Source organism: Neovison vison, chromosome 14 (assembly GCF_020171115.1).
Source record: "Neovison vison isolate M4711 chromosome 14, ASM_NN_V1, whole genome shotgun sequence".
Lineage (NCBI taxonomy): Eukaryota > Metazoa > Chordata > Mammalia > Carnivora > Mustelidae > Neogale > Neogale vison.
In genome coordinates this window covers 7,575,537-7,590,485 of record NC_058104.1, presented here as the reverse complement: position 1 = coordinate 7,590,485, position 14,949 = coordinate 7,575,537, and the positions used below count along the sequence as shown (strand labels likewise).

The following is a 14,949-nucleotide window of genomic DNA, read 5'->3' as shown; positions in this document are numbered from 1 at the left end:
TACCATCGTGGCTAACTGAATTAGGACGGTGGCTCTAACAGATGCCCGGCAGGTTGAGGGGATGAACAAAACCGCAGAAGGCTCCACAAGGCCACCCCCAAGCAGCCCGTCCTTGGGTGGGCCCTTCACAATGAGCACCAAACCCCAGAGCTCAGATCCTACCGGCCCACGCCCCCAGCGCCGACTCTGCTCTAGCTGGACGAGCGTTAACGGGTTGGGGGCTCTCCACATCTTTCACTGCCTCCCCCCAACCCTTCCCAGACCAACCACCACTGACCAAGCCTACCGGAAAATAGAACATCTGATAAAAGGGGGAGCGGGGGGAAACACAACAGAACCGAGACATGACACCAGAACAGTGGGGCGTCTGGGAAATTACATGATGAATGCATGCCGGACCAGGGAGGTTTACCCTGGTAATGGTGCTGCCGCCACATGAAGACACTGCTCCAGTGCGACAAGTCGTCCGACACGATGGGCAGCCGGTTCCTCCACGTCTTCACCACCGTCTTCATGTCGTGCAGGCTGTTGTTCCTGCCCAGGTTGGTGGGCTGGAGGCCGGCGTTAATCTGTGCCGCTTCCTGAAGTTCGATGATCTGCTGGGCTGCCTGAACGGGACCAGGATCAGGGACCCCATGGTGAGTGCCCGTGAGGAAAACCAACCAGGGTCCATCGGCAATCTGAAGACTACAAAGGTCTCCCGACGCACTTCCCGAAGGAAGCACTCTCGCTCCTCGCTTTCATTTACTCTTTGCCCCAAACTCTGCTCTTGTGATCCCCCCACTTCTCAAGGTTCAGCTCTGTGGCTACTGCAGCGTAGAAGAGGGAGGACAGTGGCGCAGGTAGCACACTCTGCAAACAGGAGCCTCCAAACTCTTTCTCATTCCTTTTGCCACCACCTAAGTCGGGGTCTCCTACCAAGGGCTCAGAGCAGAACGGTCAGGACCGCCTGCCCTCAGGCTCTCTTTCCACCAACACTCAGACCCCGTGGCCCACACACGGTCTGGGTGATCCCTTTGGGCTGGCGAATCTGTCTTCCAGCGCATCCGTTAGGAGATTGCCTAGTTCACCACCTTCAACACCCCAGACGCACTGTTGGCTCCAAGCGCACTGGCCGCGACGCACAGTCTATCCAAGAACCTGCGAGGTTCCATTCCCTCCCACGGAGAATCCTCCCTTTTCTAAATCCCGCATTTCCTCTCTGTCCAGTCTCCCTCTGGTATGAAGCTGTGCTTCTCCTGGCTGTCCCCTCTCCAGCTAGCTGCTCCTCTGGGGCAAATCTTTGTTCTGAGCTCGTCAGAATCTCCCGAACACAGCACCTAGACCCTCCACTTGCCACCTTGTTGACCGATCTTAACTGGAGATACAGCCTGCAAGGACCACCGCTTTCCGGCCGCACCTCAAGTTCAGTTCATTACCTTCAGCTTTCTGAAACCTCCCTCTCTCCTGTGCCCCCCGACCCCGCAGGAGGCAACCACTGATCTGAGTTCTGTCTCCATGCATCTCCCCCTCCCAGATGCTCTGCAGAGAGGGAATGACACAGAGCATGGCCCTCTGCTGGCTTCTCCACCCAGCACATTCTAAGGCTCACCACACCACGGTAAGGCTCAGTAGTCCTCCCTTTTTATTGCTGCAAAACAGTGCGCTGCCTGGATCTGCCACTTTTTATTTAATCATCAGCTGACGGTCATTTGGGCGGTTTCCACACTTTGGCCATTATGGATATTGCTGCTGTGAACATGGGTGTGCAAGCGTGTGTGTGTAGGATGGAAACCGTACTTAGTATTTTGAGGAACTGTCAGACTTGTTTCCAGTCTAGCTTACAATCCCACCCGCAATATACGTGGGTTCCAATTTTCCCACATCCTCATCAATGCTCGTGATAGTCTTTATTCTGGAAGGGTAGTGGGAGTGAAGTAGTACTTCACTGTGGTTTTGATCTGCATTTCTTTACTGATTGATGCTGGTGAGCAATTTTTCCCACGCTCGTATGCTCCTTTGTGTATCTGCTTTGAAAATGAAATTGGTTGATCAAATTTCGGCAGCTTTCAGCCATTATTTTTCCAATATTCCTTTTGCCCCTTTTTCTGGCTCCACTCCCTCTGGGACCCCCATGGTAAGTATGTTGGTACTGATTCGGTCAAGTCTCTATTAGTTATGGAACGTGACCACTGAAGTCTCTGCCTGGGTGGCTTAGTGGTCAACCAGTTAGCCCGAGATGTCCCTAAAGACCAGAACCACGAAGCCGCTCAGCCTTCGCTGAGGGCTGTGCGAGAAACTGCATCAGAGCCAAGCAAGTGCATGGTGGCCTGTGTGGCGGGAACAAACTGTCAGAAACCATGCAGATGGCCCAGCAAGGAAGAGGCTTGTTGGCGGCACCCATGAGAGTCTCGGAGGATGCGCAGCGGCATCGCACTGATGGGCTACGATGGCCGTTAACGAAAACGCCTGGAGCAAAACTGAGAAACGTCAAAATCGCTCCTGACAGGTCACCTGTCACTCAAATCCCATGGAAGCTCCAGAAATGAGAACATTACTCTATATTTTGACTCTGCCTTCCTTTTACTGAGGATGAGACAAGTGGAAAGACTTTCCTCCCCACCGTCCAGCTCGGTGCGTTCACCACACCCACCTGGAGAAGAGGCGTGTGCACGTGGGACACGACGTGGGGAAGCCGCCGCCACTCGCGGATGGCCAGACTGCTGGCCATTTCCACCAGGCGCTCGATGAAGCTGAGCTGCTGCTCTTCGGGGTGGCAGATGGCCAGGTACCCGCGGTACATGTTGACTTTCCACGCCATCTCTTTGGGACAACTTACTTCCACCTGGTGGGGAAAAGAACATTACATGGGAAGTAACGGGCAAACTTGTCCGTACAAAGGGTCAGAAATGCAAGCCAATTTTTTTGTAGCCAATCGTGTGAAGTGGTAAGCAGGAATTAAGCTACGAACAGACACTTATTTTCTTTGGAGAAGTCATGAATTTAGATTGCATTTTCTGGACACTCTTCTAAATTCTAGTTGAGTAGCCAGTCTCTACAGGTTCTTTGCTTTGAGTCATCAGCAGTTCCAGAAAGGAGAGAAACAGATGAACACTGATGTGACAGACCAGATTAACAAACATCCCTTGGCTACAAAGTCAGCCAGTGAATTTCCGAAGCATTCAATATACGTTTGTCTCCACTCTGATAAGTAGAATTTTGAGTTGCTTCCAATTCATATTGTTATCCTGGGAAATCAATCTAACTTGTTCCACATTAGACAAGGAAGCAAAAGGCAATGATTCCAGTTGATAAGAATATGAGAGAACATGAACTTGACTGTTCTTCAAAAGCCGCACTCCGCCGTCTACTATAAAATTTTGCCCATCCCGCCTGTCAGCTCTCTCATGAACTACACTGAGCCCGGAGCTGTCACATTCTCTCTCCTCGGCTCTAACCCCTGTCCCTTTCCCCTGACAATGTGCGCCTCCACATAAAGGCTCCCCGTGCTCCCCTTTCAGCCACCAGCCTCTAAAGGAAGCATTAAAACTGGTCTCACTTTATCAATTCTGTCCAGAGCATTTAAAAATACAAATGATAAAAATTAAGGTCTTTTCAAAAATCATTTCTGTGTAGGAGAAGAAAGGCTATTCATTCTGAAGCATCTCCGGGCAGTAATAAAAACCATCCACAGTTTTGTGCCAAAATACTAAGTGACACAAGGACCATCCTGCATTATGTGACCCTCTGGCTTGTTTTTTGGACATCTTACTCCTCTAAAGCACATTCACATTCATGGCCTCTCTCAGATCTCAAGAATCCAACGATGAAGAAATTTAGGAAGACAAACTTGTCAAAACATCTGCTTCCATCACAATCCTCTAAAATCAAACCAATTGCACATTTTCTGGGCTTCAAAACTATTCAAGATAGGCCTTTATCAATCACCACATCCATCCCTGGAACACTGAGAACAAAGGCATCGCTCATTTCCCACCCCCTGGAACAAGCTACCCCATCGATTACACCGAACCAAGCAGCCCTGACACCATAATGCACACTAACAAAAACATAAGGAATTTTTTTTCTTGAATTATCAGTAAGTGAGTAAATAATTTTGGACCATCTACTTGGACCAACACTCTCTGAACGTACTACGGACTACCCAGAATGTTTATTCACATACAATGAGCATTTTTCTAATCAGTAAGCACAATTTTTAGAAAATGATTAAGGGTTTCTAAAAGAAAAACTGGGGGTGCCTGGGTGGCTCAGTGGGTTAAAGCCTCTGCCTTCGGCTCGGGTCATGATCCCAGGGTCCTGGGATGGAGCCCTGCATCAGGATCTCTGCTCAGCAGGGAGCCTGCTTCCTCCTCTCTCTCTGCCTACTTGTGATCTCTAACAAATAAATAAATAAAACCTTAAAAAAGAAAAGAAAAAACTCACTTCTCAGACCTACAGCTGACATGCATGACGCCTGACGCCGCCTGCATTCAGCGAAGGAAAACCCCGCGAAGGGAGAAGAAAGGAAAGAGCAGAGTGAGCTGTAAATATTTACTCAGCAGAACAGCTACCAGATCAAGGAAGAGAACAACTCACTGTAAATGTGTTTTGTCAGAAATAATACAAGCACTGGGTCATCTCTGGAATAAACCCCCTGCATCAGAGAGGCAATTTCCAGATCCCAACCCCAAAGTCAAGCCCGGGGCTGTCTCTGCCTCGGTGGTTCGTCAGCTCAGTTCCACCATCTTCCACGTGTTCATTAAAAAGCGACACCAGTAACGACATGAACATGGTCGCCACAACATAGGTTAAAATTTCAGGTTCATCGTTTCAAAGACAGTCGCTCTACGATCTCAGTGTGCTTTTGAAGTCATCTCCGAATTACAAGAGGAAAGGAGAATCCCTGGCCCGGCTGGGCAGAGGGCAGGTGAGATGGAGGCACTTCCTCCACCTCCACCCCAGCCACAAGCCCCACGCAAGACAGGAGGAGAGATGAGGAGCAGAAGTAGGGAAAGGGCCGAGGGAGAGTATGAGGGAAGGGCCGAGATGCAGGAAATGATGAAGGGTAGCAAGAATGGCCGCTTCGGAAGACCATTTAAGGCAAAAATAATGTATCGTGGGGCTCAGATGACACAGAGCTGCGCTGTCCCACACTGTGGCTTTCGGGTCCCCCCAGCGGGAAAAAGGGAATAGGGCCTCTGTGCCCATGCTCCCACTGTGCACTGAATCCTCTGGATGGAGTTTAATTAAAAAAAAAAAAGTGGCGCTCAACCAAGTTCCTGACTCAGCTTAATGATACTGGGTTCCTTCACTTCCATGAACAAACATGCTTGGAAGAGAACACTGCCTTACTGACGACACGGCTGCCAACAGCAACGACGAACCCACCAGGCCTGACACGTGGTTCACCCTCGCCGTGCTCACCTCCAGCAGCGTTTCCGCACCAGACCCATCATGCTAAACTAATTCTTCCTGCAGCTCCCAAAGTGAACAAGTGTGGGAAAGGTGTTAGAGAACTGAAAATACTTGCTTCCCAACAGCTGCCTTTCATCTGCCAGAACGCCCAGCTTGCTGCAAGCAGAGAGAACTCTCTGGAGGTCCATCCACCTGAGCCCGGGAGAACCACCGGTGGGGGAGTGGTCTCACCTGCACCAATGCCTCCTTCATGGCGGTCCAGTTGGACACCCGCCAAGCACACTCCAGGACCAGGTAAGGGTTAATGTGACCTTTGGACTGGCCATATTCCGTCAAGGCTTCCCACTGGTTCAACTCCTTAGAGCATCTGGAAGACCAGGGATTCAAGGGCAGATGTTCACTCAACAAAACACTCACAGATTCAGAAAGGGCAAGGGGTAAGAGTTTCAGTTGTGGGTTGCAAAAAATATTTTCCCCCCACAGGGCAAAAGGTGAGGTCCCAAGGTGCCCCACTGCGGTAAGCTCCCCTGATCCCTAAAGGAAATGGCTCCCCAGGACACCAAGGGCCGCCCACCACATGGCAGAAGCCCTAAGCACCAGAGCCAGTGGGGAGGCAGAGATCATCTGTTCTTTCTCCAATGGATGCTTTTAGTTACTCATGGATTAAATGCTCTTCTGAGGTGCTTCTTTAGCAGCTCTATTCTTTATGAAGCCATAGAGAAAATAGCAAAATCCCCTTTTAAAAGCACTCATTATAAGACAATTTCAAACACTCCCCTCCCCCTCCACCCCAGTTCCCTTAACAGAGTCCCGAGCAGCCGAGCGCTGTGGCGTACCGAATCCAGTGGTCCTCCCACAGTTGGTACTCCGGGAAAATAGCGGGGGAGGCGTTACTCCTCTCATGCTCCTTCTTGGCTTTGTCCATTGCCTTTTCGTAGGATTCTTGGGCCTGAAGAAGTCAATAATGCTCGCGGTTATTTAGGGCAAGCGGGAACTCAAGCCTGGGGGCGCCCTGCCCTCTTCTCTAGAGGATCACTGGCCCTGAGGCTCCGCTTGCACACGGAACAGAGTGACACGTAACACCCCACAGAACGGACAGAGTGGAGACTGCCTAGCCCCGGGATGCAGCTCTCTGTCCTTCAGCGAGAGGACAGAAGAGGCCACAGCTCATGCCCGTGCTTCTAGAGTTTGGGGGCTGAGAATCATATCCTGGGACGGGGCCACACTTCAGTGAAAGGACAGACGTGAGAATTACCGTTTGAACACAAACTACAACCTATCTGCCATTTCCGACAGGACCACTGAGTGCAGATAAAAAACATCCACATTAGCAACTAATGGTAAAGGCTTCACGACTGAGTTTCAAAAATGTTCGTGTCATATAACGTAGGTTTCTCTTACACTAGAGACTTCAATCAAAGAGCCTTTCTATGTAGGATAAACACTTGAAATAAACCAGTGAAGTTATCTAACGTGAACTCCGACTTGAGATCGTTAGAAACGGCCTCTCCTTAGCCATGTGGCCCGGCCTCATCACCGGACACGGGACGGCGGCTACCTGCTCGAAGAATCCGTGCTGCTCGTAAGCAATGGCCGTCGCCGTCTCCGAATACTTGCAACGCTTCTGCCATAGACCAGCCCACATATCCTCCTCTTGTAACAGAGAGTACAGTTCGGCCAGGGAATCCAGTATCTCCTGAAAACACAGCGTGGGTTCTTGAGTGCTCGGGACAAAAACGTTTTCTTCCCAATAAGGCGACTTCACTGTGCTGCCATTTAAAATCACTGGGGAGAGGATTCCCGAGGCAGGGAGGTCCCTGGCAGAGACGACGGGACCGGGAAGAGGAGGCGAGCCTCACCTGCTGAGGCGGAGTTATGCTCTCCTGCTCATAAAATTCCGTTGTTTGCTTCGGCTTAATCTGCAGGCTCAGACCTTTCTCAAAAGCCTGGTGCTCGAGCATCAATGTGGAGCGGAACCAAAGGTTGTGCGTCTTCCCCAAGTACTTCAGCACGCAGGGCCGGATGGGAATCGGGGGGACGCACTGGGACATGGCCTCCACGAAGCAGTTGAGGGCGCTGGGTTGACAGTCCCGCTGCACCTGGTGGCTGCCGCTGCACAGGAACGGGCTGATCTCACCGGCCAGAGCCTGAAACCCAAGAGCACATCATGTCTCCACTCAAAACACGGCCTCACACTCACGCAGCATCTGGCAGCGTTCTGGAGAACTCACTGTCAGATAAACGCCAGCGGTCTCCTCGCCCCATGAAACTTAACAAGGTGATTCACAGATATTTATCAACAGCTAAAACCACGTCTTCCAAAACGGGATTTAAAACATATACTCACGTGCTGCTGTCTGTCAGACAGAATTTTCCACAATCTGGGGAAAAGCTGGACCCACGTCTTCTCTGCCAGAGTCGTGGAGATGTGGCACAGCTGGACAAAGGCGCTGAGCAGGGCTCCCGTCTACAGAAAGAACAGAGAATCGTGGAGCCACGTGGGAGCCCACGTGTCCACACACAAGACACTCCCGTCCCGTGCTTCGGCGGACGCTCCTCCCCTTCCGCACTTGGGGAGACTGAGCAAGTGTCAGGTCAGAGCAAAAACACAGATTCAGAGCACGCACGGAGTGCTTAGCAGCCAGCTTCCTGCCTACATTTTTTAACATTCAAGGGCATTTTCTAACCTTGTCTGCGAGGTACGAGCGCAACGCGAACGTGGCGTGAGGACGGGAGGCACAGGGGGGCCAGGAAAACGAGGCTGCTAGCAACGCAGAAGAGGAAAGGGAAGGAGCACATGCACGGGAGGTGAGTCACTGGCCAAGAAGGACAGTTCTGAAGAACAGATCAAGAAGTGAGATGTCTCAGCAGCTGACGGCAGGGGACAGGTGGACAGGGAGCGAGCAGCCTGGCCTGGAATGGGACGCCCCGCAAAAGGGGCCAGGGTTGGAAATGAAGGGCCCCAAAAGGGAACCAAATCCACAGGTGCCTCTGACTTTGTCCACAGCTTTACTGTGTTTGAAAGTCTGAATTAGCTGCCAGGATTCCTTATGAACAGGCAGGTTTCTAGCCAGCTTGAAGCCACTGGGCCCATAGGGCCTACCTCCCCACGGAGATGGGGGTTCAAAGATGGAGGATTCATGATTATGCTTTTCTTTCTCCGACAGCAAACCCAAGAAAGGAAATCACGCTCAGATTCATGTCCACTGAAAATGCAAAAAGCAAAGACAGAAATACTTTAAGGAAAATGGGGGGAACTGCTTCAGTGAAGGATGCTCCTGGCTGGTAGTCAGGATGACCCCATGTGTCGGCTCCGTCCTCCCCGGCCAGTGTGTCGGCAGCCTTCCGGCCCCGGGTCATTTAGCAGAGGCCGAAGCACTGAAGGGCCACAAGCAGTCACAGACCAGCCGATTAAAATGCTCGTCTTGGGGTGTCTGGGTGGCTTAGTGGGTTAAGCCACCGCCTTCGGCTCAGGTCATGGTCTCAGGGTCCTGGGATCGAGCCCCACGTTGGGCTTTCTGCTTGGTGGGGAGCCTGCTCTGTCTCTGTCTGCCTCTCTGCCTACTTGTGATCTCTGCTCTCTGTCAAATAAATAAGTAAAATCTTTAAAAAAAAAAAGCTTGAGCGCAGGTCGGGGATTCTACAGGCTCCTGGTTTGTCCTCATTCTCACACGACCACAGGGAGAAGGGAAGAAGGGTGTGGGCTCTGTGGCAGCCCTCAGCGCCAGGGAGACAGAGAGGGGACACTGTGGGGGAGACAGGGAGGGGACACTGGCTTCAACAGATTTCCCACCTTGAGTAAGACGGTCAGTTCTGGGAGCAGAGACGAAATCAGGCTTGCCCGGTTTCAGGAAAGACCTGTTCGATGCCCCCTAGTCCCTCCAGACTTAGAAACAAAGAGCCTGGAGGCACCCACTGGCCCCTGACCACTTCAGAGGTAGAGGAGCTTCAGGAATGAAAATGTCAGGGTGGAACTGACCTACACATGCAGGGACTTAGAACCCTACTTTGCTCTGCAAAAAACAGCTTCCACACACACGTTATAATAACAGAAACATTCTTGCCATCTGCAACGATGTGGATGAACCAGAGGGTATTATGCCGAGGGAAATAAGTCAATCAGAGAAAGAGAATTATCATATAATCTCACTGATATGTGGAATTTAAGAAACAAAACAGAGGATCCTAGAGGAAGAGAGGAAAAAATAAGATGAAACCAGAGAGGGAGACACACCATGAGAGACTCAATCACAGGAAACAAACTGAGGGTTGCTGGAGGGGAGGGAGGTGGAGGGAGGGGGGTCACTGGGTGATGGACAGTGAGGGCATGGGATATAATAAGCACTGTGTGTTATAGGATAAGGCATAAATCACAGGTCTGTTCCTCTGAAACCAGTAATATAGTACATGCTAATTAACTGAATTTAAATTAAAAAAATGTTTAAATGGGATTGGACCATCAAAAAGGAAAAGAAAATATGAAGACCACCGCCACGCCCTCTAACTCCCTAAGCCTCCCCGCTGCTTCCCCGTTCCCCAGAGCACTCACCACCTGACACAGTACACACTGATCTTCCTTCTTTCCGTTTACTCCTTGCCTCCACTAGAACCCAAGCCCCGCGAGCGATGGCTACCCTTGTCTGTTTCCTTCGATTATCTAGCACAGTTAAAATGTACTTTGACTGATCTTCCCCAATGAGCTGATCATTAAGCTTATGCCAAGGCTCCCAGTAAGTCAGGATCTACATGGCAACTCATCCTGATGACTGTTAGCCAAGAAAGGCCTTCAGGTTTGGGGGCAGTGATCCATCATCCCACCTTCTGGCAGTGATGAGAGCAGAGACAGGGGCCTAGTAAGGTCTTCTGTTTGTGAACAAGAGACCCTTACGTGGTCATGTAAGAACGCTCTGCTTCCTGTTCTGTGCACCAGGAGACCGAGTTTTGAATGTTTCTCCACACACAAATAGCACAACTATCACTCAGAAGTTCAAAAGCTGATTTAATGCATAAACTCAGGATAGATCACCAGAGACGTTTAAATGCAGAAACTACCTGTAATAGGTAGTTTCCCTCTAATTTTTTCACCTAGCTCAAGGTATAAACAGAATCGTCACTGTTTCTTTGTAACACACATCAAAAGCAACTTGGTATATGGAGCCTTAACTTTTTAAAGATTTTGAGAGAGAGAGTATAAATGGGGGTTACGGCCAGAGGGTGAAGGAGGCTCCCCACGGAGCAGGAAGCCCAAGGCAGAGCTCAATCCGAGGACCCTAAGATCATGACCTGGGCTGAAGGCAGATGCTAAACAACTGAGCCACCTAGGCAACCCTAGATTTTTAGTCTTTAAAATTAGCATACCTACAATTAATCTTAGACTTTGTTGGAGTAGGAGTTTCTACCTGGCTAAATCTCAAAACAGATGCATCTGGGGAACTTCTCCCTGCAAAGAGGGGTGGACTTCACTTACCATGTTACCCTATTCTCATTTTCTCCTTTTATTGCATCTGAAAAATAATCTAGCCATGTCTCATCGTGTATTCGGTAAACCATTTTTCCATTTCTTTCAAGGGGTAGCAGTGGGAAAATTAACTTTTTCTTATTTTCTCCTGTGAGATACTGTAAATTCTTTCTCAAATCTTTGCACAGAATAACCTCTCCAGAGTCTCACACAACTATAACGGCGTCAATTGAGAAATGAAAGGAAGTTAACTGTAATTTGTAGAAGACAACTTCACACCGCTGTGGAGTAGCCTTGCCTGAGGAGTCAACATCTTTAGGAGAAAGAAGCAGCACCATCCCCCCGAAACCCGCACACAGACCTTCACTTCCCGGAGAGTATCGAGGAATTTGTCGTGTCTGTTGGTTAACATGTGCAGCTGGTTCCCAATGTCCTTCTCAGAAAGCTCTTTGGTTTTGGGCGTGCTGGTCTGGTCTCCAGGAGCCAGCTCGATATCAATCTCTACATCCTGCAAGACAAAACATGAACGGGTAAAACCAAAAGGTCAAATGATTACAGGAAATCCAACAAACACAACTCTTACAAACTTGTTACGTTTTTGCAAGTCAAACTTTGGTCCGTTTCCTGGAAGTTTGTAATTATTTAAATAATCTGCAGTTCCAGAGAAAACAACAAGCAGATTAACTGGACCAGATCTCTCTTTAAGTGACGCTATGGAAAAGAAAAAAAAAAAAGAAAAAGAAAAAAACCAAAAACACTATGAAAAGGTCACTGTTTTGTTCTCCTGTTCGGATTGTGGGAAGCAGAATGAAAGCACGAACTTCAAGCAGCAATAAGAAGAAAGACTGTAAAAGATTCTAAGGAATCAGAGCCTGCCATTCCTCTGTGCAGGAGGGCTGCCTGGCTGCCTTGCTTGTCCAGAGTAAGAATACTGTCAGGGCCATGGTGCGGAACCTGCTGGCACAGTGGTTTATAGGACCCATTCCCAGAAAGTAACAAACCTTATTTCTGTGGGAAGCTTCTGAGAAGTCACAGCCAAAATCCCATCATCGAACCAGCCTCCAAGCCAAATTACTGACCATTTGGGATGTGCCCATGAAAAAGCAGACGAGTCACATCCAAGTTGGTAATTTGTTCACACAGAATGACGGAAGGAAACGATCATTACTACATGATCTAGTGTTTAGCAACGGAGAAGAAAATTCTAATTCTCTCTCTTTTTTAAAAGATTTTATTTATTTATTTGACGGAGAGAAAGATCACAAGTAGGCAGAGAGGCAGGCAGAGAGAGAGGGGGGAAGCAGGCTCCCTGCTGAGCAGAGAGCCCGATGCAGGGCTCGATCCCAGGACCCTGAGGAGGGTCCTAATCCACTGAGCCACCCAGGCGCCCCATCTAATTCTTATTTATTAATAAAATAAGTAGATATTCCACATCCAGGAGAGGGATCAAACTATTCCTTTTAAAGCAAAGAGGGTGCCTCCTCCTTCAAAACTAGCTGCTCTGCTTTTTTAAGATTTTATTTCTTTTAGAGAGGAAGAGAGAGAGCGTGCATGTGCACCTGTTCAGTAGGAGTGGGGTGCAAAAGGGCAGGGGAGGAGACTCCCCGTTGAGTGTGGGGCCTGACGTGGGGACCTGACGCAGGTCAGTCTTACGACCCTGAGATCAGGATCTGAGCCGACACCAGGAGTCGAACTCTTGACCAACTGGGCCTTCCAGGTGCCCCAGGGCAGCTGCTTCTAAAACCCAACACTCCAGGAAGAGACTGAGCTTCTAAGAGCCGACCACCTAAAGGAGACAGAGTTTAAAGATCTATGCCTGGAGCAGCGGCAGCCACTCCTCTCGGAGCGCCGAGGGCCAACAAGATGGGGACATGAGCCCTGAGGGCCAGATTCGGGAGGTCTGCAGCAGGCTGCTGGTGGAACCTGCTAGTGCCACAGTGGGCATTCCTCCTCAGGATAGTGCTAATACAACATGGGCTACCCTTCACTTGGCGAGAAACATCGCCAACACCGGAACATCCAATACTAAGCAGAACTAGCTCACAACAAGGTCAAAATTAGACAGCAACACGAGATGCTTCTCAATTCAACCTAAGCGTCCCTCAACAGATGGATGGACAATGAAGATGCCGCGTGGCTACATACGATGGAGTACTATTCAGCCAGAAAAAAGAATGAAATCTTGCTGTTTCCAACGTGAATGGCATTTTGCTGAGTGAAGTGAGACAAACACAAATACCATATGATCTTACTAGTATGTGGAATCTTATAGGCACAAAAATGTCCTACAGAGCAGACCCATGCTTGCCAGAGAGATCAGGAATGAGCAGAATGGGTACAATCTTCCAGTTATTAAAATCAGTCAGTCCTGGGGAGGCCATGTCCAGCACGGTGACTACACTTAATAACACTGTACTGCACATCTGTAAGTTGCTAAGAGAGAGAGCAGACGTTCTCATTATAAAAAAAAATTTCCATAACTGTGATAACAGATGTTAACTAGACTTATCATGGTGACTGTTCAATAATATATACGAATAAACAGAAAATCATTGGACACCCGAGTCTAACGTAATTTATATCAACTGTACCTCGATAAAAAAGGAAGAAAAATCTGACTGATGCAGGTACCACGTTCAGAACTCCGAGGTTAGAGACAGAATCTAACCCCAAAATCTAAGGCTGACAGAAAATTCACCAACAGAAACAGGGGTTCTGCTGTGAAAAGGAGGCCCCACGCTATCGGCGGCATTACCTCCTCCTTCGACTCGCTGTTCTCTCGCTCCCGAGGCTCCTGCTTGACATGCGTGACCATGGCGAAGGCCGCTCGGTCGTGGCTGTCAGCCAGGTTGATGACGTTGGTGATGGACGGGAGCATCGCTCCCTGGCAGCTGGTGCCAATGGGAGCGCCCTTCTCACACACCGCCAGGAGCAGCTGAAGAGGGTTTAGAGAGACAAAGAAGACAAACCTAGGACGTTCGCCTGGCATTTGGGGTGCAGGAACCCACGGTGAAGGCCTAGTTCTCTCAACTAGAGCGCATGTGCGGAGGACTCCTAGCCCACAGCTCAGCTGTGTTCTTCTCCCTAGCTTAGATGGAGCCTGAACCTCCCTTCCAGACACCCGTATCAGGGCCTCTGACTCAAAACGTAAGCTCAGGATCTTTCTCCCCTACCAGACAGGCTTCTCCTGCCATCGACTCCTGCCTGGACTAAGTTCCTGACGCATCAACCTCCTCTTCTCAAACCTTCCTCCTCACCCCCAGGCGACCTGAGTGCTCTTCTCCCTGTGCTGCCCTCCCCAGCCCCCCGAGGCTTCCCACGGCCCCAAGGGGACAGTGTAGGCTCCTGAGCAGAGCTCACGAGCTCTTCTGTGATGTAACAGTCCTCCCACCCCCCCAGCGAGCACTTTCATGACTCTGCCCCATGTCCCAAAATGCTTCGGCACCTGGCCTCTGCCCCTCGGCCTGGCTGCCCCTCAGCCTGGCACTTTAGGGGCATTTTAGGTGCATTTTAGGGGCAGATATTTACTGAGCACCCCCTGGTGCTCTGTGAGGCTCTGGAATCGTATGTCAACTTTGTAGGAAGGCGTCCCTGCCCTGGTGGAGCTGAAGGGTCCGAGGGAAGGACAAGACCAACACCAACACAACAACAGACACAGAGTAAAAAACAAAACAGGCCCCAAACCAAACCAAGAAGACACACACTCACTGTGGTAACACACCCAGAAGACAGACAGCATCAAGGGTGCCCAGTGTCAGCCTGGGTGTCAGGAACGTGGCATGGCTGGGAACATGAGAGGCCAGCGGGGCTGGAGACGAAGGAAGGAGGGAGGGAGGGAGGCCAACACAGGGCTGGACAGAGGCGCAAGGGTCTGGTCACGTGGGGGCCAGAATGACCGTATCCCGCAAGCTGGAGTTTGTGCCAGTACCAAGGCAAGGAGGGACATGATCTGCTTTACTGAGGACAATTTTGCCACAAGAACAAGACTGGTGGGTAGGTAGGAAAGTGGGGACACTGAGCCAACTGTTCCCGTCACCCTTGTGAGCAGTGATGGTGGCCACGAGAAGAAGGAGGAAGAAAAGGGGTGAGAAGCA

At 50.1% G+C, this 14,949-nt stretch overlaps 1 protein-coding gene across 9 annotated transcripts in view; it reads right to left on the bottom strand.

Annotated features, from left to right (window-relative positions):
• Positions 1–14,949, bottom strand: part of LOC122895670 (transformation/transcription domain associated protein) — a 112,088-nt gene that overhangs the window by 25,712 nt on the left and 71,427 nt on the right. For 6 of the 9 annotated variants that reach the window (XM_044233235.1, XM_044233236.1, XM_044233234.1 and 3 more), the window contains 9 exons: positions 13,611–13,790; positions 11,217–11,363; positions 7,745–7,864; positions 7,257–7,544; positions 6,956–7,093; positions 6,234–6,346; positions 5,629–5,764; positions 2,633–2,824; positions 380–608 (listed from right to left, as the gene is read on the bottom strand). In XM_044233235.1, the coding sequence (XP_044089170.1) occupies positions 380–608; positions 2,633–2,824; positions 5,629–5,764; positions 6,234–6,346; positions 6,956–7,093; positions 7,257–7,544; positions 7,745–7,864; positions 11,217–11,363; positions 13,611–13,790 (1,543 nt within the window). The remainder of the gene's footprint in view (positions 1–379; positions 609–2,632; positions 2,825–5,628; positions 5,765–6,233; positions 6,347–6,955; positions 7,094–7,256; positions 7,545–7,744; positions 7,865–11,216; positions 11,364–13,610; positions 13,791–14,949) is intronic. The other 3 variants (XM_044233238.1, XM_044233241.1, XM_044233242.1) reach the window with 1 other exon arrangement.